The following is a 23703-nucleotide window of genomic DNA, read 5'->3' as shown; positions in this document are numbered from 1 at the left end:
GTCTCTCTCTCCCCTCATTGGCTCACACTGCAGCTTGTGAGGAGAGAGTGGGGGGCAGGACCATGCTACGTTCTGTTTGTGAATGGACACAGTGTTCGGCTAGGGAGCAAGCCTGCACGAGTGCCAGCAAGTGGCTTTCTATTGGGGGCACTCGGCAGGGAGGAGACGCAAGGATTGATGCTCTGTGCAAAACCATTGCAGAGCAGGGAAATATAACGTGTGCGTGTTTTATTTTTTTATAATTCTTCCTTTAGAATCACTTTTAGGCCCCTTTACCAGTGGACTGATTAGGTCTGCCTGTCAGTTCTTCAGGCGGACCCAATTAGACCACCCATTGATCTCTATGGGGCGGCGGATGTCAGTGGACATGTTTCCACTGAAACCCACCGGGCATCCTAGCTGATGAAATCCATTAAAAATTGACGAGGAGAGCGGGCTGTGTCAGTGTCTGCTGTGCGTAGTGGAGCAAACAGACCTGTCACCCGCTTGGATGGATCCACTCCATCTGAAAGGGGCCACTTGGCGACTGAAATACATTACTGGACTATGTCCTTGTTTACTATTATGCTTGTAATGAAATAATGCCAAGAGGAACTCGAGGTGGTGGGCAGGATTTACTTTTTTGGTTCATGTTGATATTTGGACAGACAGGAGGTCCTTTCATGCAATGAGGTTTCCCTCTCTGTGGTTGATGGGGTTGAGCAGGTATACTTAAATAATAGAATCTCTTGCGCTCACAGTTAAAGTCCCAAGAAGCCCAAACAAAGACCACTTATACCTAAAATTGAAGATCTATTGGAAATGCCAAGAGGGTATGAATCCAGTACTTCATCCTAAAGACCATGTTCCAAGGGTGGCAGTATGGCGTGATGATGGTTTAGAATGATATTTCCTAGAGATCAGCAGTGTCTGTGGTGGAAGTCATGGCAGGAAAAAATCCGGGATGGAGGGATAAATCAAAACCATTCCGCAGCTCGGCACAACAGATCAGGGAAAGATCATCCGCAACAAGTGAAAGACAGAAAGCAGCCGGAGCACAGGAGTTGGTAAACATAGTGACATTTTATTTAAAGCAAATATCCCGACTTGCATTCAGGTATTTAAGGTGCAGCGTGAAAGGCAGTAGCTGTCAAACTACTGCCAGCCTGCAGAATCTGTAGACATCTGCACATTGGTTTTCCATCCACATTCAAGCTGCACCTTACATACCTGAATGTAAGTTTGGATATTTTTTTTAAATAAAAATGTTTTACCCTTTGGTACATTCAATAAAAAGAGAATTATCCTTCAGTGAATATCCACATGCCTCATCAGTTTGACAGAACATTTTTTGGTCCTGGCAGTACATAACAGACTTCTGTCACTGATTGTCAGTTTGGGAGAGATTTTTCTTTCTGTGGGTTGCATAAATCTATTTTCTCTCTGTGGGGGATATAAATACTTTATAAAAAAAAATAGAAACTTAAAAAAAAAAAAAAAAAAAAACACTTGGGTTAAGAGGTAAGTTTTTATAAGAAAATAGCAGTTTGAAATTGGTGAAACCAAGCAGTTTTTCTGCAGTCCTTTTTATGCAAGCACAATAATTTCTTGGTGTATTGGAATGCTTGTTTACCGCAGTGTTGGCCTTTATGTAGTAATTACCTGATCTTCAGGATAAAAGGATGGCACACTACTGAACTAATAGAGGTATTGCCAACTGTTTCTACTGCATTATGAATGAAAGTGCTGCAGCTCATTAGTCCCAGGTTCAGCGAGGAGAATATTTTTAGTACGCAAAATTGTATGTTTTATGGGGGAAAAGCTAAAAAGTGTTCCCTTTTGGTGCGGATAAAATATAACCTAGAAACGTTTTTTTTTATCTTGGCAACAATTAGGGATAAACCGTTTTAAGCACTACCATTTTTGTTTAGTGTGTTTAGCATACATTTTACCCATTGCTCTGCACTTTTATTTTATGGTATAGTATAAACCGTTTAATCAACTGACCCCTGGAATATTTACTCCTCTTCGTGACTAGGCCATTTTTTTAAAAATGGCACTGTATTACTTTAACTGACAATTGCGCGGTTATGCCATGCTGTACTTAATAAAATTTGTCCACACCTCCCACAAATAGAGCTTTCTTCTGGTGGGATTTGATCACCTCTGTGTTTTTTATTTTTTGCGCTAACTGATTTAAAAAAAAAATATATATATATATATATATATATATATATATATATATATATATATATATATATATATATATATATATATATATATACTTTCTGCTATAAGACACATCCAATAACAAATGGAAAAAAAAATCGCATTTTTTACATCCATTTAGGCAGGTTTGTATTCTGCTACATATTTTTGCTAAAAAAAAAAAAACTCTCAATAAGCATATATTGATTGGATTATGCAAAAGTAATAGCATCTACAAACTATGGTGTGTGTGTGTGTGTGTGTGTGTGTATATATGTATGTATATATGTGTATGTATGTATGTGTGTATATGTGTATATATATATATATATATATATATATATATATATATATATATATATATATATATATATATATATATATATATATATATATATATATATATATATATATATGTGTGTGTGTGTGTGTGTGTGTGTGTGTGTGTGTGTGTGTAAATTTTTATACTAGTAATGGTGGCGAGATCAGTAAATTATAGTGGAACTTCAATCTGACACTTTGTGGGAACCAGTGACACTAATACAGTGCAAAAAACATGCACTGTCACTGTACTAATGACACTGGCTGGGAAGGGGTTAAAAATCTAGGGTGATCAAAGGGTTAAATGTGGGCCTAACCAGCGGTTTTGTGTACACTGTATGCTGCTTTCACTAAGGGGTGTGATGGATTTTCTTTCCCTGCAAAGTATCACATCCCTGCTGGCAAGACGGAGCTCTGCATTTTTCCATACGCAGAGCTCTGTCCAGCTTCTCTCAACGATCAGCGGATGCTGGCGGACATCCATTCACGGCACCAACTGATCATCTTCTACTGTTACTAATCACAGAAGAAACGGCACGTGTGCCCCTAGGTGGATGTGCAGAATCATATGCATGCACACACATACAAATTGGTAATCAGCCAATCGCATAGCAGCAACTCAATGTATTCAGGTATCTAGACATAGTGAAGACGACTTGCTGGAGTTCGAACTGAGCATCAGAATGGGGAAGAAAGGGCATTTAAGTGACTGAATGTGGCATGGTTGTTGGTGTCAGACAGGCTGGTCTGAGTATTTGAAAAACTGCTGATCTACTGGGATTTTTACACACAACCATCTCTAGGGGTTACAGAGAATGGTTTGAAAAAAGAAAATATCCAGTGAGCGGCGGTTGTGTGGACGAAAATGCCTTGTTAATGTCAGAGGAGAATGGGCAGACTGGTTTGAGATGATAGAAAGGCAATAGTAACTAAAATAACCAGTCATTACACCAAAGGTATGCAGAATACCATCTCTGAATGCACAACACATCGAACCTTGAAGCAGATGGGCTACAGCAACAGAAGACCACACCGGGTGCCACTCCTGTCAACTAAGAACAGGAAACTGGGGCTACAATTTGCACAAGCTCACCAAAATTGGACAATAGAAGATTGGAAAAACGTTGCCTGGTCTGAGTCCCGTTTTCAACTGCGACATTCACATGAAAGCATGGATCTATCCTGCCTTGTATTAATGGTTCCAGCTGTTAGTGGTGTATTGGAGTGGGGGATACTTTCTTGGCACACTTTGGGCCCCTTAGTACCAGTTGATCATCCTTTGGGCCCCTTTGTAAGAATTGAGCATTCTTTAAACACCATGACCTACCTGAATATTGTTGCTGACCATGTCCATCCCTTTATGACTACAGTGTACCCTGATGGCTACTTCCAGCAGAATAATGCACTGTGTCGCAAAGCTCAAATCATCTCAAACTGGTTTCTTGAAAATGACAATGAGTTCACTACTTCAATGGCCTTCACAGTCACCAGATCTCCATCCAATAGTGCACCTTTGGGACATTATGGAATGGAAGATTCACATGATGGAATAGCAGCCAAAAAATGATGCTATCCTGTCAATATGAACCAAAATCTCTGAGGAATGTTTCCAACACCTTGTTGAATCTATGCCATGAAAAATGAAGGCAGTTCTGAAGGTAAAAGGGTGTCCAACCCAGTACTAGCAAGGTCTACCGAATAAAGTGGCTGGTGAGAGTGGGTGTATTAGAGCTGCACAATTCTGGATAAAATGAGACTCACACAATTTTTTTTTTTTTTGCTTAGAATAAAGATCATGATTCTCTCACCATTTTTGGTGTAACATCTTTCACAGTATACCAAAAAATTGGGCTAACTTTACTGTTTAGTTTTTTTTTTCTTCATTGAAGTGTATTTTTCCCCAAAAAATTGCATTTAAAGACCACTGCGCAATTACAGTGTGACATAAAATATTGCAACGATCCCTATTTTATTCTCTAGAGTCTCTGCTAAAAAAAAAAAATATATATAATGTTTGGGGGTTCGAAGTGATTTGATATAAAAAAAAAAAAAAATACTAATTTTAACTTGTAAGCAGCAAGTGTCAGAAAAAGGCTTAGGCTAAGTTCACATGTAGGCGTTTTTCTGCTCTAGGATCAGCTCAAAAACGCCCAACAAGGCAAATCTTATTCATTTCAATGGCCACTATTCACATCTGAGCATTTTGACGTTTTAAGCAAAACGTCCAACGCTCCAAAAAGTACATGAGCTTCTTTTTGGGCAGATTACAGGCGTTTTTATTTTTTTTCCATTGGTCACTTGTCAACCTAAAAACGCCTGCACAAAAATGCCTGTAAAACGCCTAAAAAATGCCTGTAAATAGCAACGCCAAGATGTGAACGTAGCCTGAGTCTTTAAGTGGTTAAACTAACCTCATTTATAGGCCTAAGTTCATCCCTTTGATCTAAAAAAAATGACCCGATACAATGTTTCACCTCTCAGCACTGAGCAATGTTGTAATAAACGTTGCCGGTTGTGTTTTTTTTTTTTTTTTTTTTCAGCTGCGAGCACGGAACTGCTCTGCACTTACATGAATCATGGAAATGCTGGATTAGGATCGTGAGGGGTGTTGAATCGATATCGTGATTTTCTTTTTTTAACGAATAATTGTGCAGCTCTAGTATGTGTATATGTGTGTGTAGGGCTGCGCATCTTTACTTACTTCACGATTCGATGCGATTACGATTATTAGGGTCGCGATTAGATTCCGCGATGCATCACGATGCATCGCGATTACTGCCCAGCCCACTGCCCAACGGTTTTCAAAACTGTATAAAAAAAAAAAACAATCAAGCATTAAAGAATAATTTTTATTTTCATTTGCTTTTAAAGGACACTCTTGTCACACTACAGGAGAGGGTCAGAGATGTCACACTACAGGAGAGGGTCAGATGTCACACTACAGGAGAGGGTCAGAGATGTCACGCTACAGGAGAGGGTCAAAGATGTCACACTACAGGAGAGGGTCAGAGACTGCAGACGCACTACAGGAGAGGGTCAGAGACTGCAGACACACTACAGGAGAGGGTCAGAGACTGCAGAGACACTACAGGAGAGGGTCAGAGACTGCAGACACACTAAAGGAGAGGGTCAGAGACTGCAGACACACTACAGGAGAGGGTCAGAGACTGCAGATACACTACAGGAGAGGGTCAGAGACTGCAGACACACTACAGGAGAGGGTCAGAGACTGCAGATACACTACAGGAGAGGGTCGGAGACTGCAGACACACTACAGGAGAGGGGCAGAGACTGCAGACGCACTACAGGAGAGGGTCAGAGACTGCAGACGCACTACAGGAGAGGGTCAGAGACTGCAGACATGGTACAAGAGACGGCCAGCAGGTAAGTATGATAGCTTTTTTATTTTATAGAAAAAAAATAATACCCTTTAGTATCACTTTAACAAATCATTGCTGAGTCTTTTGGTAGCAACTTAGATAGAATGCAGGTCAACAACATCAATGAAAGAAAAAAAAAAAAAAAAAGGAAGGCATTCTATCTACAAGTATACTACTTGTAGATAAGTGGATGTTTCCAGGTGGGAAAGTTTTTTATAGGAAAATCTTAGGAAGAACTAGACAGAAAAAAGCCCCAATGTGATAGGCACAGTAGTACACGGACTGGAGGTACAGCAGAGGTGGGGGATGGGCCACTTCTATGCTGCACTCACTCACTCCTCACTTACTTTTAGCATGACAGGCTGGTCTCTCATCTTTCGGAGCACTCCTAGCAGTGCACCCCTCCTCCTCCTCCTCCCCTCGCAGCTCATTTCCTGAAGCAGACTGTTTCTTCCGAGGGATGTGATGATAGCTGCAGCCATGTCTGTGTCGGCTTTGAGCAGGACTACACCCGCCCATGGGGGAGGTGAGAGCTACAAATCCCGAGGAAGGGGGAGAGCGTGGTTGGGGCGGCCCGTTGGTGTGCTGCAGCACCCGCCTCCTGAGGCTACACACCATCCAATGAGAGGGCAACAGGGCCGGATGCAGCCAGGCCACCGCTGCATATTAATCCAGCAATGACACTTCTGTGGAGGGAGGGAGGGGGAGGAGCCAGGAATCGATTATTCAGGGTTCCCGCATCGATGCAGAATCGCGAAGGGTTGAATCGCGATGCATCGATCTTTCGATTATATTCCGCAGCCCTATGTGTGTGTGTGTATATGTGATTCTGCACAAAACAGCCACCCTGTAGCAGCAAATCTGCAATGGGACGGTCAGCAAGTGGTAAAAGCCCAAAGAAACTTTGTTTTATTCAGCCATATACATTCAATTGTAAGATATTTGGCGTTAAAGCGGAAATGCTAGCAGTCACAATGGTTGTGCTCTCAACCAAACTGTCAAACCATCCAATGGCTGGTGTCCTAACAGGTCACATGTGCAACATCATGGCAGTTGCAGATTAAACAGAGGCCAAGATGGCAGCTTCCTTGGCTAAAATGATAGGAGGGTTTACTTCTGCTTTAAGACCAGTAAGTATCCGTTTTGAGGGTTATCATGACTGAATGTTGGGAAGCAAAGGGTAATCTTGTGGAAGATTGCATCTTCCAAGACCTGCTGCGACTTTCCTTCCCACCTTTGGGGAGGTCAGCATGTTGGGAAATTTTTGTGAAGTGCTTTACTGGCCATGTTTAGACCTTTTTGTTTTCTTGTCATTTACAGCTGTTGTTCAGATAGGTAGTGTTTCTTACAAATGTCAGACCATCAATCAGTCACTGTAGCCAGGCATCAATATTGGATACATTTCTAGTATGCCTGTAAAAACGTCGAACACCCAGTTAGTATGCAGAACTGCATATTATTTGCCTCTGATGTGGCCTGATCAAAGGAATTGTAATGGCTTAGATGAGCCACTTACAGTTTCTGTGTACCAGCAGTATTTATTATTTAAACCTGATCTGGCTTAAAACATTCATAGGGGTAAAATTGCTGAATTGCATGCGAATGTGATTCTAAGCCCCCGTTCACATAGGGGCGATCCGACTTCGGGTGGCGACCTCCGAGGTGCGAGCAGCGAGCCGCGACCTCGGAGCGGCCGCCACGGACTTCATAACATTGAAGTCTATGGCGGTCGCCTCCGGGTCGCCCCAAAGAAGCTCCGGACCCTTTTTCTAAGTCGGAGCGACTTGTGTCGCTCCTATTAGAACGGGTCCGTAGCTTCCCTATGGAAGGCGACCTGTGAGGCGACCAGGTCTCCTCACAGGTTGCCTAAGTGTGAACGGGGGATTACGATTTTATTTAATAAATAACATTTAAAACCATATGTTGTTGCTGCAACTGTTTATGCCATGCCAGTGCAAGTTTGAGCTAACCCCTGTTATTTTAGCTAGACGATTGGATAAAGTGAATACAATTATTAAGTACGGTATGCGAAAATTTAGAATGTGGTCATTACATGTATTAAGTGTATACAGGTATGTACAAGTTTTTTTTTTTTTCACAATTATAGTTCTAGAACTCCTGTTCCCTTCTTAGCCGTTCACACCGGTGGGATTGGACAGTTCCAAATCGCATGACAGGTCGCACCGCATTGCCAGCAAAGGAACCGTTCATGTCGCTGCGACTTATGATGCAGCGATTATGAAAAAGTTTCCTGCACTACTTTTTACCGATTTCATTAAGACTTGCATAGACTTCTGTTAAATGAAGTCACAATTTGCAATGCAAATCACACTGATGTTCAGCTTTGAAATTGCGCTGAAGTAGCTTGCTTTCAAAGCTTCAGCAGTGTGAATCAGGGCTTAGTCCCCATCCCTGTTTGTGTCAAGTTTGCGAAACTGTGGAAAGTGAAAGACAATCAGCACAGTCACTAATACAAAATACCATAAACTGTCTGTGACACACAAACCCTAATGTACAATCCCAAGCAAATTAACACGCTCACAGATCTTTGATTTCTTAAGCCCCGTACACACGTACGGATCGTCGTCATACAATTTTCTCCCCGGGATGTCGGTGTCTGTTGAAAAGTGCAAAGACAGCACAAGGACAGCACAAGGATTTTGTCCGCAGACTTCAGCTGACTGCAGAAGTGATGTCATGTAATGGTTAACTTTCCCTGTGTTTTTTATTTTCTGAGCATGCCCAGTCTTGCAAATCTGCGGTCTGTCGGCTGATTTCTGTACTGACAGGCGAACAAACGTCCGTTCTGGTGTCCGCAGACAAAAATTTTCATGTTTGCAAGAAAGACTCTTGTCCGCGGATTGTGCGCAGACAGCTGTCGGAGGCACCATACTAACACGCGTACAATCGGCAGATCTTTCGTCCGCCGACGTTTGTATGACGACGATCCGTACGTGTGTACGGGGCTTTAGTTGCTGCCCAGCACCTTTTAGGTGTTTTTACTCCACCCCTCTAAGATATGATACAAATAATGATGCAGCGCAGCTAAAACCTTGTCTCCTAAATCAATGATTCCCAAATGATAAAATAAAAAACTTAACCCTTATTTTTTGTATAATGTGAAAGATATTACGCTGAGTAAATAGATACCCAACATGTCATGCTTTAAAATGCGCACACTCGTGGAATGGCGACAAACTTCGGTACTTAAAAATCTCCATAGGCGATGTTTTAAAATGTTTTAACCGTTACCTGTTTAGAGTTACAGAGCAGGTCTTGTTCTAGAATTATTGCTCGCACTTTAACGATCGTGGCGATACCTCGCATGTGTAGTTTTATCAACCTTTTCATAAGTGGACGCGACTTGCGTATGCATTTGCTTCTGCGCGTGAGCATGGAGGGAGGGCGCTTTAAAAAAAAATGTACCTAATTATTTATTTTTTACCCTTTTCATTTAAATTACTTGCTGTCACAAGGAATTAAATATCCCTTGTGACAGTAACAGGCAGTGACAGGTGCCCTTTTTTTATGATGGGCTGTTTTGAATTCTGCCTCCTTTTTTTTTTTTTTTTTTCCAATCTGGCGCCTTTAGTACCCGGAAGTGATGTCATCACTTTGCTTCCGGGTTTTTACATCGGAGACCCGAGCTGAATTTGACTTTGTTTGGGTCTTCGGCCAGCCAAGGGACGTGCGGGCTGGACGCTAAGGTCTCCTGTCCCACCGGGCGAGCATCCAAATGCCCCCCCCCCCCCCCCACCACCTCTCCTTGTAATAACCGCTGATCATCGGTTGTCCATACAAGAAAGCCGATCGTCAGCTCTAAAAAACGGTACTTGGGTGATGCCTCTAGCTGCACCCCCCTAAAGCAGAGGCAGCATATTTGTGCTCCGTCGGCGCTAAGGGGTTAAATACATGTTTGGCCAACCACCAGTGAATTCCAGATATCACAGCCTTCCCAATGGATCACCCACAAGTCACATAACGCCCAGTGAACCATATGTGTTCACCTCCCAGGCTGGAGCTTAATTGTCGAGGTCAAACGCACATTTGCTCCTCTATACTCCCAACAGACTCCTGGCTCCCAGTAACAATCACAGGCCTGACACATGGACTGGAGCTTCTGTTCGGCCTCCTCTCCGTGTGACATGTACTTGTGCAAAAGAAATAAAAAAACAAACCATAGTGCTCTCCATATGTTCTTAAAACCTATTAATAAAATCTAAAACAGAACACTTCACAAAACAAATGCACTCTTAAGTGCCATGTTCTGCGCATAGTATAAAAGTATACTGCCTTCTCGCCACGGGGTCTCCACACCGCCCAGTGGTGGCATCAAATATGCTGACTTGACTTCATTCCTATATGCATTACACCTCCAAGGCTTCCTCAGTAGATCGAGGTCAGGCCAGCACAACCTCTTTATATAAAATACATGCCCATTTGAGGACTGAGGATGACCTCACTTCCGGGTCAGTTGGGTCACCTACGACATCACTTCCGGTCTGGCCTTAATTGTTTTGAAGCTCAGGGCAGGACAGTATTTTATATAAAGAGGTTGATGAATTTTCCTGACACCAACAGAAAAATTGTAATGGGGAGGGAGCTCCAGCTGATTGACAGTCTGAGCTCTGTTGTGTGAAGGTGGTGTGTCCCTTCCCTCCAGTCAGCTTTCAGAGCTCTCCTTACTAATGTTACTTCAGCTCTCTGTCCCCTGCTTTTCAGAGCTGAGAGATCATGTGTAAATTTTGAACTTTGGATGTTGGGGAAAGATGGCTTTAGATAAACAAATAAAATTTTCGTAGGATTTGTTTCAACTCTGTATCGCCTGAGGCCAATCACTTCACTGGGTGTATGTAAGGGTTTACAACCACTTTATGGCCTTCCCTCTCCTGGCCCTAAAGCTGGGTACGCACGGGCCAAATATTGCCGGTTCAACAGAAACTGGCCAACATTTGGTCAGTGTGTACTGCAGTCTGTCCTACAGAAGTAGGTACGATTTACTGGCTTTTGTCAAAGGGACAATGCTGGAAAACCAGCATCTGATCATTCAAGCGCTAATTAGTGTGTTCTCGCAGCGTGGGGAGGAAGGGGCTGGATCTCTCTGTCAGAATACAAAGGCACAGCGGGGTAGATTGCTGCGCTCTCAGCGTCTTTAACTTATGATGCAAATAATGATGCAACGCAACTGAAACAGTATCCTAGCAGAAGTTTATAGCCGAGGAAGGAAGCATCAGACAGAAATTACACTTGGTGCTCCTAATTGAGACCATTACACACTATAGAGAGACATGCTTTGCTCATATTTCATGTCTGATGTTTACAGCCACTTTAACAATCGCTTTGAGAGAAATTGAAGCCTCGAAGCCTGGGCCTATGTCTTCATAGTGGCGCGGAGTACAAAAAAAGTCTACACCTCTGTTACTACTTTAGGCATTTTAAAGCGGAGTTCCACCCATTTTTAATAGGTTGGAATACATAGCTGTATGTAATCCCCTTTAAAACGGCTTTTACCAATGGAAACTTTTTTTTTTTTTTTTTTGCTAGTAAATACCTTAATTTCGGCTTTATTCCTCCTCTCCTCACTTCCTGGTCCGATCGGCGATGACGTCATTCGGCGATCCGCAGTGTCTGCTGGGATGTATTCAATTCCAGAAATCTCGCAGTAGCTGTATCTGTACTGAGCCGTGCCTGCCCCGCCTCCGCCCCGCCTCCTCTCATTGAGTTGCATTGTATGAATGTATTAAGGCCGTTCTCTGCCCCGCCTCCGCCCCGCAATACAACTCAATGGTTAGTGGTTGGCTGAAGCCATTTATTATCAATCAACTGTGTTTACTCTTTTTAAATCATAATGACAACAGAAACTACCCAAATTACCCTGATCAAAAGTTTACATACCCTGGTGGTTTTGGCTTGATAACATGCACACAAGTTGACACAAAGGGGTTTGAATTGCTATTAAAGATAACCATCCACACCTGTGATCTGTTTGCTTGTAATTAGTGTGTGTGTATAAAAGGTCAATGAGTTTCTGGACTCCTGACAGACCCTTGCAACTTTCACCCACTGCTGCACTGATTTTTCTGGATTCTGAGTCATGGGGAAAGCAAAAGAATTGTCAAAGGATCTGTGGGAAAAGGTAGTTGAACTGTATATAACAGGAAAGGGATATAAAAAGATATCCAAGGAATTGAGAATGCCAATCAGCAGTGTTCAAACTCTAATCAAGAAGTGGAAAATGAGGGGTTCTGTTGAAATCAAACCACGGTCAGGTAGACCCAACTAAAATTTCAGCCACTACTGCCAGGAAAATTTTGTGATGCTATGAAAAAACCCACAAATAACTTCAGGTGAAATACAGGACTCTCTGAAAACATGTGGTGTGGCTGTTTCAAGATGCACAATAAGGAGGCACTTGAAGAAAGATGGGCTGCATGGTGGAGTCGCCAGAAGAAAGCCATTACTACGCAAATGCCACAAGTATCCCTCTTACAATATGCCAAACAGCACGGAGACAAGCCCCAAACCTTCTGGCGCAAAGTCATTTGGAGTGATGAGACCAAAATTGAGCTTTTTGGCCGCAACCATAAACTCTACATGTGACAAGGAGTCAACAAGGCGTCAACAAGGCCTATGACGAAAGGTATACCATTCCTACTGTGAAACACGGAGGTGGATCGCTGATGTTTTGGGGATGTGTGAGCTACAAAGGCATGGGAAATTTGGTCAGAATTGATGGCAAGATGAATGCAGTATGTTATCAAAAAATACTGGAGAAAAATTTGCATTCATCAGCCCGGAAGCTGTGCATGGGACGTACTTGAACATTCCAACATGACAATGAACTTTACACAAAGGCCAAGTCAACCTGTCATTGGCTACAGCAGAATAAAGTGAAGTTTCTGGAGTGGCCATCTAAGTCTCCTGAACTCAGTATTATTGAGCCACTCTGGGGAGATCTCAAACGTGCAGTTCATGCAAGACAGCCCAAGAATTTACAGGAACTGGAGGCTTTTTGCCAGGAAGGATGGGCAGCTTTACCATCTGAGAAGATAAAGAGCCTCATCCACAAATACCACAAAAGACTTCAAGCTGTCATTGATGTTAAAGGGAGCAATACATGGAAATGGCCAAGAAATCATTAAAAACTGCCAGGGTATGTAAACTTATGAGCACAACTGTAATATGAGGTCAAACCTAAACACTTTTAATTTGTATGCAATCAGGGAAGCCCTTGCCCTGCATAGTTGAAGGTATATCTAAAGGAAATCTAACGAAAGTTGTATAGTGTGTACAGCTTTAAATGTAGTTCTTACATAGTCCTGTCTATAACCTTGTTTTTTTGCTCATCTATGTCTTCAAGAATAACACTTGTTCTTGTTCTTAGATGTGAAAGAAGAAGATAAATCTAAAGACAATACTGTGGAGAAAATGGACACTAAAGGGTAACTTTCCGTTTTTTTGTTTTGGTTGTTTTTTTTTTTTTTTTTCTTTTTCTTGAAAATTTTAAAGCGGTGTTCCTAAACTTTGGTCCTGGCAAATGCCAACATGTCTTGTTTTCGAGACCCTGTTACAAAGTCACCCTTGCTATAATTATTTTAGTATTGCTTTCAGGTTACTACTAGTAAACAAGACAATTGTTTGTTTCTTTTGGGAAGCTTGGAAAATTTGTATTTCTCTTTTGTTCATTGATGGACACAGCTCTTCTTAACCATTGGGTTTTACTGCCCCTTACAGGAGTAGGACACTAGGCAGGACTATGCCTATGGGGCACTCCCAGGGGATATACTCCCACTCTCAGCTATAGGCACTCAGTTTTGTTACAAGCAGTGTCAGAAGAAAGGCAACTCCACAGAGGGGTGGGTGCTGTGTCTGTCAATGAACATCAGAGACCTAGTTCCTTGCTGGAATCTCTGGTCTTGGCAATTTTTTTCCTTTTTAAATGGAACGGTTACCTATCTTTGTTATTTTGTTCCTGTGAGAATCTACAACCAACTGCTGGACTGGACGACAGACTGGATAATCTAGATCCAGAGAGTCCCACCAGTCTGGCCTGCGAGCTTGCGCAGGCCTCAGCCCACCCTGTTCCTGGTATGGTAAATAGCTGACCCCCCCCCTCTTCCCCTGGAGGGTTTTTGGGTGGACGTGGGCCCCTCCTTGGGACCCTTGGGTTCCCCTCCCCCCAACCCCTCTAGAATTTTGGTCACTGTGGGTCTGCCAGCCTCCTTCTCCCCCCCCCCCCCCCCCCCGGGTGAGATTATGAGCTGGATTTTGCCACATGCTCTTAATGGGGGCTTGTTGGAGTTGCTGCTGGCTGGGTTTTTCCTGGTGTGCAATGGGGGGTTGAGCAGGGTGCCTTGCCACCCTGGGGGTTGGTGACTAGGGCATGGATGTCCTGTGGGCTACCTGCTGCAGTTGTTGAGCTGGGGGAGCAGATAGTTTCGCATCCGTGGGTCCGCGCTTCACATGGCCGGATTCGGCCAAAAATTTAGGCCGCAGCTTTGCGGCCTACTGGTCGGGAGCTATGTGGGGCGCCCCCAGTGAGGGTGCCCCCCCCCCCTTGTGTTTTTGCAGGGTCCAGTAGGTGGTCCCATTCGCGGGCCCTTGGTTGGCATCCCCTTTGCGGGGTCGCAGTCAGCGGCCCTCCCCTGATTTTGTTTTCCAGGGTATGCTTAGTATATAGTGCCCCCCCCCCCTCTCCCATGTCTCATCTGATCCTGAATTTGTTGCGGCCTCCGCGGATGCGAGTTACCCTACTGGGTCTGCGTACACACCCCCTGAGTGCTCAGATAGTGAGGATGAGTACTCTTCTTCCGCAGGCTACCAATGGCAAGGAGCCTCGTCATAGACGTGGGCCATTCTTCTTTTCTGCTCATAAGAGGCCTTCTCATCCCTCAATCTCAAGACAAGGGATCCAAGCCCTTCAGGGCCTCCACCAGAGGTTCCAGGAGGACCTGGTCTGGCAAGCCAGAAGCGGGATCTTCCAGACCTACGGACAAGGCTTCCTCTGCAGGAAGGGGCACCCTCACGGGGGACGTCTTCGCTGGTTTCCGGATCTGTGGACCTCCCTGGTACAGGACAATTGGGTCCACAAAGTCCTTCGGTTCCAACTACAAGTTCGAGTTTCGGTCTTATCCTCCGGAAAGGTTCTTCCCTTCCAACCTGCACTTGTCCCCAGATCTCTTACAGGGTCTCTTTGGGGCAGTGCAAGACTTGTTACTTCAAAGGGTGATCGTTCTGGTTCCGACTTTGGACGTTTTCAGAGGTTTTACACAAACCTCTTTACAGTTCCAAGGAAAGAAGGCAAGGTGTCTGGGCGAGGAGCATTATCAGTTTGTTGAATTCTTTTGGTCTCCCCTCCGCTCCTCAGGTCTTCACAAAAGTGTTGGCCGCGGTGCAAGTATTGTTGCGTCAGTGGGGGATTGTGGTACTGGGGTACCTGGACGAACTTCCTATGCGAGCGGAGCCTCTGACTGCTCTGATGGACAGCTTGGAGATTACTCTGCTAAGGGAGTTCGGTTGAATTCTGAACCTTCAGAAGTTTGCTCTGGTTCCGTCCACAAAACTGGAGTATCTGGGTCTGACATTGCAGGAGGCAATTCAGCTTCTGTCTGGTTATCCCTCCGACTTGCATGCGGGTGATGGACCTGATGTCTACATTCGAGGTGGTTCCGTTTGCACACTTCCACATGAGATCACTGGAAAAAAGTTTGGTGAAATGGGACAAAAATTCACGGTCTGCAGAGGTGGCTTCATTCTCCAGCACTTTGAAAGGGAAAATTCTTTCTCCGACTGTACTGGACGGTTGTCACCACGGTTGCCAGTCTGTCCGGGTGGGGGAGGCGTCCTCTGCACAAATTGTGCTCAGAGGGTCTGGACTGCCGATTTAATGTACTGGAACTCTGAGCGATCAGACTTTTTCTAAAAACATTGGACAATTAGTCTTAAGGGGTGTCCGGTACAAATTAAATCGGACAATGCCACATTCGTGGTCTGTCAATCACCAAGGGGGCACAAGATGTCCTGGCAGCTCGGGATGTAGCCAGCATTCTAAGGTGGGCAGACTAATTCGTTCCTGCCCTCTCTGCTGTACACAGTCCAAGGAAGGTACAGAGGTTTGTGGCACGGTCTCAGGATCCTCTGGCTGACGCCACAAACACATTCAGCCTGGCCTCGCCGGTCTTGGTATGCTGATCTGGTATGGCTGGTCGCCAATGCTCCTTGGAAACTTCCTCACAGGGAAGGTATGCTGTCCCAAGGGCCAATCTTTCATCCTGCCTTACAGTTGGTGGCTTTAACAGCTTGGCTGTTGTAAGCCAGGTGCTGAAGGGTAGAGGGTTGTCTGAATCTGTGATTCCTACGCTGTTAAAGTATAGAAAATCTACCTCTAGGAAGATAGCACATCGTACTTGGAAGATGTACATTGCGTGCTGTGAGTCTTTTGGGTTTCCCCCTTTTTCTCCGAGGGGTTTAGCAGCGCCTGGCCTTGAGTACCATCAAGGGCCAGGTTTCGGCCTTGCCGGTTTTCTTCAACGTCCATTGGCCACACATTCCTTGGTGCGTACCTTTATCCAGGGAGTTTGACACGTGGCTCCTCCAGTGCGGTCTCTATTGCTGCCGTGGGATCTTAATTTGGTTGTCAGTTCTCCAGAAACCTCCCTTCCAAAATATTTGGGAGGTTAACCCTGCTTACGTTGTCCCAGAAGGTGGCCTTTTTCCAAAGGGCATCTCTCATTTTCGTTTCGATGAAGACATTGTGTTGCCTTTACTATGTCCTAGGCCTAAACATCCTAAGGAAATTGCCTTGGATCGCCTGGATGTGGTTCGGGCAATCGGGGTGTACCTGGTAGCTACGGAGTCTTTTAGAATTCAGACTCCACTATTTTTACTCACGGATGGACCTCAGAAAGGGTTGGCCACGTTTGCTGCAACCATTTCCAGATGGATCAGACAGACAGTAATTCAGGCCTATTTAATTAGTGATCAGATTCCTCCTTTCCCTTTTGTATGCGCGCTCTCCACAGGTGCTTGGTGCCTCCTGGGCCTTATGTCATCAGGGTTCAGTGCTGCAGGTTGGCAAGGCGGCCACCTGGTCATCTGTGCACACTTACACAGTTTTATAAGGTGAATATGTTGCCGCAAGGTCTTGTAGGCTGCTGTTTAGAGGACCTGGTCCTCTTTGAGGGTGTATTTTTATTTTTTTTTTGTCCAGGTGAGCTCCATGTTAGCTGGTTGGCTATGGTTTAGCCTTGGGAATTTTTTTCTTGCTGTTCCCACCTCTCATGTTTGACACTGATTTGGGACGTCCCAATGGTCAATAAGATAAGGAGCTGTGTCCATCAATGGACGAAAGAGAAAATGGGGTTTCTCTTACGTCCTCCGACAGTCGCCGCCTCTTCATATTCGTCACATATGGGGTATTAGACTTTGCTCCGAAGGAGTAGCTAGGCAACAGAATATGTTAACAATAAAGCTTTAACATATCCCACCCTCAAGGGGTGGTCCCCTCAGTCAATACCCTCCTACTTCCTGCAACCATATCTCAGTTTTAATGTCTAGCTTGTCAGGAGTGGCTGGCTCTCTCTGTGCTGGGACTTTCTGTCCCAGACTCTTTCTTCTTTTTAATATTTTGTTTGAGTTTTCTCTCTATCTTTACTTAGCTGTTATTTTTGTCAGCATTAGTTAGTTCTTCGGACGAAGAGGATCATGCGGACTGGGTCTCGGGCTGATCCCCCTGGTCGCAGGTCGTGGGTCAGTGGCTTTCCAGTCTGCCATCGAGCGTTCAGCCAGGTAACGCTCCTGGCACAGTGAACGACCCATCCCTGTTCGGTGCAGGGATGATTGGCGAGGTGGCTACATCACCGGACGCTGTGCGGTTTCTTAACCTCCATTGTGTGCGTCTTGAATTGCGACTCTCCCTGCCTCATGTGCAGCGGCTTGTTCGCCTGTGCGGGTTCCCCACGCCATGTGAGGTAAGTGTATTTATGTGGGGACCTGTCTGTCTGGGGGGGTCTCAGTCTGGGACTGTGTAACCTGCCTTTAATCACACTGCTTGTCTCCCTATCTCTCGGCTGCATGCTGTGGGCTGCAAGGGGGGGGGGAGCTGTATGACACTGTGTGTGTCAGGCTGGGCAGTGTGAGAAGCTGTGTGCTGTGGGGCATGTTTTTTCTTGGCATGTTTGGGCATATACAGCGATCGCTGCGGCGATCTAACATGTATCCTTATATTGGGATGTAATGTGTGTGTTTTTATGCACTGTGGAGCGGCGTTTTCGGCGCCAAACGACGCCATTTTACCGGCGCCCGCTCCGGCCGCATGGTTTACATGCACGGCGGCCATTTTCTTGTAGCCTCCATAGGCTTACATAGAGCGCCCTGGCAGCATCACTTCCTCTTTCCAGGAACGCCGATCGAGGCAGCAGCAGCAGCGGGGTCTCCTCAGGTTTTATCCTTCTGTTCTTGCTATCCATTGCCTGTATTCAGTTTGTATATTCCCTGTGGGGGTCTCATTGTGCCTGAGTGTGGTGCGGTGGGCTGCGCTTGCCGCGCTTGCTAAAAGGGGGCAGTTAACCCTTGGTTGTCTGGCATTACAGGGGCAATGGATTCTCAGGAGGGCAAGTTTCCTACAGTATTGGTGGAAAGCCAGGGGACCGCTGTTTCCCCCCCAGGGGGGGATTTAGCCACTATTGTGGCTGGCCTTGCTGCCCAGGTGCAAATGCTGGTGGCTGCTCAATCTACTAAACGGCCCAGAGTTGCTCTGTCCTCTGATTCTGAGGGTGAAGGTGATGGGGCTGTTCTGGCAGGGACCTCCTTATCGGGGTCCCGCTCCTCTCTTGATCTAGTAGGGTCTGAGGTAGAGGCTGAAGTTGAGGGGGTTGATAATTCTCCCCCTGGCTCGCCTGAAGAGCTTGCAATCATGGATGAGTTGATTGCTTCCATTAAGCAGACGCTACGTTTGCAGGACGAAGTGTGTCCCCCCGCTGCCTTGGCGGCTTATGGGACGCAGAGGAAACGCAGGACGCCGCAGGTTTTTCCCTGCAATGCTGATTTTCAGCGCGCTGTTAAGGATCAATGGCGCGATCTGCGCAAGCCTTTTGCGGTACCAAGTAAATTCAAGCTGCGTTATCCTTTCTCGCCTGCCACTGATGAACGGTGGTGTGTGCCTCCGCCAGTGGATCATGCAATTGCGGTTTTGAACATAGCCACTGCGATTCCTGCAGAGGGTTCCCCTGTTTTCCGTGATGCCACGGATAGGAGACTGGAGTCTCTTGCCCGTCATACTTATTCTGTTACGGGTTCTATGCTTAAGGCTCTGTTTGCTTCTCTCATGGCGGCCCAGGCGATCGCAAGTTGGACGCAGATGCTTAGGCGCGTCCTAGTGGCCGATTCGGCCTCGGCGGCGACCCTGGATATGGTGGATCAGATCCACCAGGGTGTCATGTATCTGTGTGATGCGGACCTGGACCTGATTCCGTTGGCTGCACGTGTGCACAGCGTGGCGGTGTTGTCTCGCCGCCTGGTTTGGTTGAATGTTGGTCGGTGGACCAATCTTCACGTAAGACCTTAGCCAATCTGCCTTATGATGGGTCTCGCCTTTTTGGGGGAGTCCCTGGATGTGTTGATTAAGGGGATCACCGGGGGTAAGAGCACTCTCTTGCCCCATTTCCCCAAGGCTAAGGGGGCTTCTGGGAAGAAGCATGCTAATTTTCGGCCCCCTCAGGGGTCCTTTCGTGCCTTTCGGCCGCTCTACAAGGGCAAACCGTTCAAAGGCCAAGGCTCTCAGAAGAAGCCCTGGTCTGGGAAACAGAAGTCCGGCCAATCCGGACCTGCAGCCCATAACAGTTCGGCCTGAAGGGGCGCCCTCACCCAGTTTTGGGGTGGGGGGACGCTTGCTCGGTTTTCTTCAGCCCTGGTTGGCCCGTGTGCGGGACAGATGGGTTCTGGAAATCGTTCGATCTGGTTACAAGATCGAGTTTCTCTCTCGGCCGGAGAGCAGATTTTTTCCCTCAAATCTTCAACTGTCTCCAGAGCGCCTGCGGGATCTGCACCTGGCGGTGCGGGACCTGAGGGCTCAGGGAGTGGTGGTTCCGGTGCCTCATCGGGACAGATTTCGGGGGTTTTATTCCAATCTGTTCACCGTGCCCAGGAAGGAGGGCAAGGTTCGTCCGATTCTGGACTTGAAGGCTCTGAACCGCTCTGTGCGGGTTCGCAAGTTCCGCATGGAATCCCTGCGCTCGGTGGTGGCTGCCCTTGTTCCGGGGGAATTCATGGCCTCCATCGATTTGAAGGATGCGTACCTTCACATCCCCATATTCGAGGGTCATCAGAGATACCTTCAATTTGCCATTGCGGAGGATCACTACCAGTTCGTGGCGTTGCCCTTTGGTCTCGCCTCGGCTCCGCGGGTCTTCACCAAGGTGCTTGCACCGGTTCTGGCATTATTGAGGGCCCAGGGCATTTCTGTCCTGGGGTATCTGGACGACATTCTGGTTCGGTCTGCGACCAGACAGGGTCTGGAGGAGGACCTGTCTGTCACAATGCAAACTCTGCAGGAGTTTGGTTGGACGATAAATGTTCCAAAGTCGACACTGAGTCCGTCGGTTCGTCTCCCCTATCTGGGAATGATACTGGACTCGGTGCAGGCGAAGGTCTTCCTGCCGGAAGACAAACTCAGGACTCTTCAGGAGGAAGTCAGGTCCCTCAGGGACGTTCCACACTCGTCTCTGCGGACGTGTATGAGATGTCTGGGATTGATGGTCTCGGCCTTCGAGGCGATTCCTTTCGCGCAGTTTCACACGCGGGGTCTCCAAGCGGAGATCCTGTCCAGGTGGGACGGGCGACCTCAACCTCTGGATCTTCAGATCTTGTTGAGTCATCGCACCAGGGAAAACCTTCTGTGGTGGCTCCAGTCCCCGTTGGTGTCCGGGGGCAAGTCGTTTCGTCCGATCTCGTGGACGGTAATCACCACGGATGCCAGCCTGTCGGGCTGGGGTGGTGTTCTGGGCGTTCTGTCCGCCCAGGGGACCTGGTCGGAGGGGGAGTCTTCCCTCCCGATCAACATTCTGCAATTGCGTGCGATAAGGCTCTGTCTTCATCGCTGGACGGACCGGCTGCAGGGCTGCCCGGTTCGGGTGCAGACGGACAATGCCACGGCGGTGGCCTACATCAACCACCAAGGGGGCACCAGGAGTGCCCGAGCGGCTCGAGAAGTGGCCGACATTCTATCTTGGGCCGAGACTCATGTCCCGGCGATAACGGCGGTTCACATTCCGGGAGTGGAGAACTGGCAGGCGGACTATCTGAGTCGCCAGACCCTGGATCAGGGGGAATGGTCTCTCCACCCGGCTGTCTTCCAGATGTTGTGCGCGAAGTGGGGTCTTCCAGATGTGGACCTGTTCGCGTCTCGCCTTAACTACAAGGTGAAGAGGTTCGTGGCACGGACGTGCGACCCTCGGGCAGACGCGTCGGACGCGTTAGTGGCCCCGTGGCATCAGTACAGGCTGATGTACGCGTTTCCACCGATTCAGTTGCTGTCCAGGTTCCTTCGCAGGTTACACTCGGAACGCAGCACGGTGATTCTTGTGGCACCGGACTGGCCTCGCCGGTCCTGGTACGCAGACCTCGTGAATCTGGCGGTCGACGCCCCTTGGCGTCTGCCTCTTCGAGACGATCTACTGTCTCAAGGACCGATTTACCATCCTGCTTTACAGTCGCTGGCTTTGACGGCCTGGCTGTTGAGACCGAGGTCCTGAAGGAGAAGGGTCTCTCTCCAGAGGTCGTTCATACTTTGATCAACGCGAGGAAGTCTTCCTCGGGGAAGGTTTATTACCGTACTTGGAAGGCCTATTTTGCCTGGTGTGAGTCCAGGGGGTTTTCACCCCGCACGTACTCGGTTTCCCGTGTGCTGTCTTTCCTTCAGACGGGTGTCGATCAGCGTTTGGCGCTGGCTACGATAAAGGGTCAGGTGTCTGCGCTGGCCGTTCTGTTTCAACGTCCCGTGGCTTCCAACTCCTTGGTTGGCACCTTTATTCAGGGTGTGCGGCATCTGGTTCCTCCTAGGAGGGATCCTTTGCCCCCTTGGGACTTGAATCTCGTTCTATCTGTGTTACAACGTGCTCCTTTTGAACAGATCAGGGAGATCTTGTTGTCTATGTTGTCCAAAAAGGTCGCCTTTTTGGTGGCGATCACTTCGGCTCGCAGAGTGTCGGAACTGGCGGCTTTGTCCTGCAAGTCTCCGTACCTGGTTGTTCATTTGGATAAGGTGGTCTTGCGACCTAATCCTTCTTTTCTGCCGAAACGAGTTTCGGAATTCCATCTTAACGAGGATATTGTTTTGCCTTCGTTGTGCACGAAGCCTAAACATCCAAGGGAGATGAGATTGCACTCTCTGGATGTTGTTCGGGCGATAAGGGTTTACCTTAAATCGACTGAGTCTTTTCGTAAGACGGACTCCTTGTTTGTTCTTCCAGAGGGTCCTCGGAAGGGCATGGCGGCTTCGGCCTCTACCATCGCCAAATGGATCAGGCAGACCATTGAACAGGCCTATGCCTTGCAGGGGAAGGTTCCCCCTGTGCCTGTGAAGGCGCACTCTACTAGATCTCTGAGTACGTCTTGGGCCTGCCGTCATGGGGCTTCTGTAGCCCAGGTGTGTAAGGCGGCGACTTGGTCGACCGTGCACACTTTCACAAAATTCTACAAAGTAGATGTTCAGGCATCGGCGGATGCTTCCTTTGGCCGCAAGGTTCTTAGTGCGGCTGTTCCCTAGGGTCCCTTGTTGGGGAATCCTGGCTGTTGGGATAGTTTTTTGTATCCCCTGGGTTTTTTGTCTTTTCCTGGGTTGTTGCTCCTGTTGAGCACTTATTTTTGCTGTTGCCCAGCTGGTTTCCTTCCTTTGGTAAGGTTCCTTTCTTTGATGTGGAGACTGCGTTGCCTTTCGGCGCGGATGCGTTTCCCACCCCTCATGTTTGCACTGCTTTGGGACGTCCCCATATGTGACGAATATGAAGAGGCGGCGACTGTCGGAGGACGTAAGAGAAAACGGAATTTTTGTAAAATCTTACCTGTAAAATTCCTTTCTCTGAGTCCTCCGACAGTCGCCGCCCCCGCCCCTCTTTTGGGGTTTGAATGTATACTCTACTGCTATTCCACTAAAACTGAGATATGGTTGCAGGAAGTAGGAGGGTATTGACTGAGGGGACCACCCCTTGAGGGTGGGATATGTTAAAGCTTTATTGTTAACATATTCTGTTGCCTAGCTACTCCTTCGGAGCAAAGTCTAATACCCCATATGTGACGAATATGAAGAGGCGGCGACTGTCGGAGGACTCAGAGAAAGGAATTTTACAGGTAAGATTTTACAAAAATTCCGTTTTTTGACTTACCATAAAATCCATTTCTCTGATGATCATTGAGGGACACAGCACCCACCCCTCTGTGGAGTTCGCTTCGGACACTACTTGTAACAAAACTGAGTGCCTATAGCTGAGAATGCGAGTATACCCACTGGGAGTGCCTTATAGGCGTATTCCAGCTTTTTCCTGCCTAGTGTCCTACTTCTGTAGGGGGCAGTATAACCCAATGGTCAAGAAGATAAGGAGTTGTGTCCATCAATGAACATCAGAGAAATTGATTTTATGGTAAGTCAAAAATCCCATTTTCTGGCACCCACCAAAGGGACTAGAGAAGAGAAACATTGCTTTAAAGCAACATTTCTCAACTTTTTTACCATGGGGTCATTTATCTGAGAGTCAGAAATTGCTCATTACCGAAGGAACTTAAGCTAGGTACACACAGTTTTTTTTTTTTTTTTTTTTTCAGT

At 46.8% G+C, this 23703-nt stretch overlaps 1 protein-coding gene across 1 annotated transcript in view; it reads left to right on the top strand.

Annotated features, from left to right (window-relative positions):
* HDAC2 (histone deacetylase 2) overlaps positions 1-23703 on the top strand; it is a 100604-nt gene that overhangs the window by 76216 nt on the left and 685 nt on the right. The window contains exon 13 of the mRNA XM_082249343.1: positions 13273-13330. Within this exon, the coding sequence (XP_082105469.1) occupies positions 13273-13330 (58 nt within the window). The remainder of the gene's footprint in view (positions 1-13272; positions 13331-23703) is intronic.

This window comes from Pelophylax lessonae, assembly GCF_965119305.1.
Source record: "Pelophylax lessonae genome assembly, chromosome: 3".
Taxonomy (NCBI): domain Eukaryota; kingdom Metazoa; phylum Chordata; class Amphibia; order Anura; family Ranidae; genus Pelophylax; species Pelophylax lessonae.
This window is presented reverse-complemented; position numbering and strand designations above follow the sequence as displayed.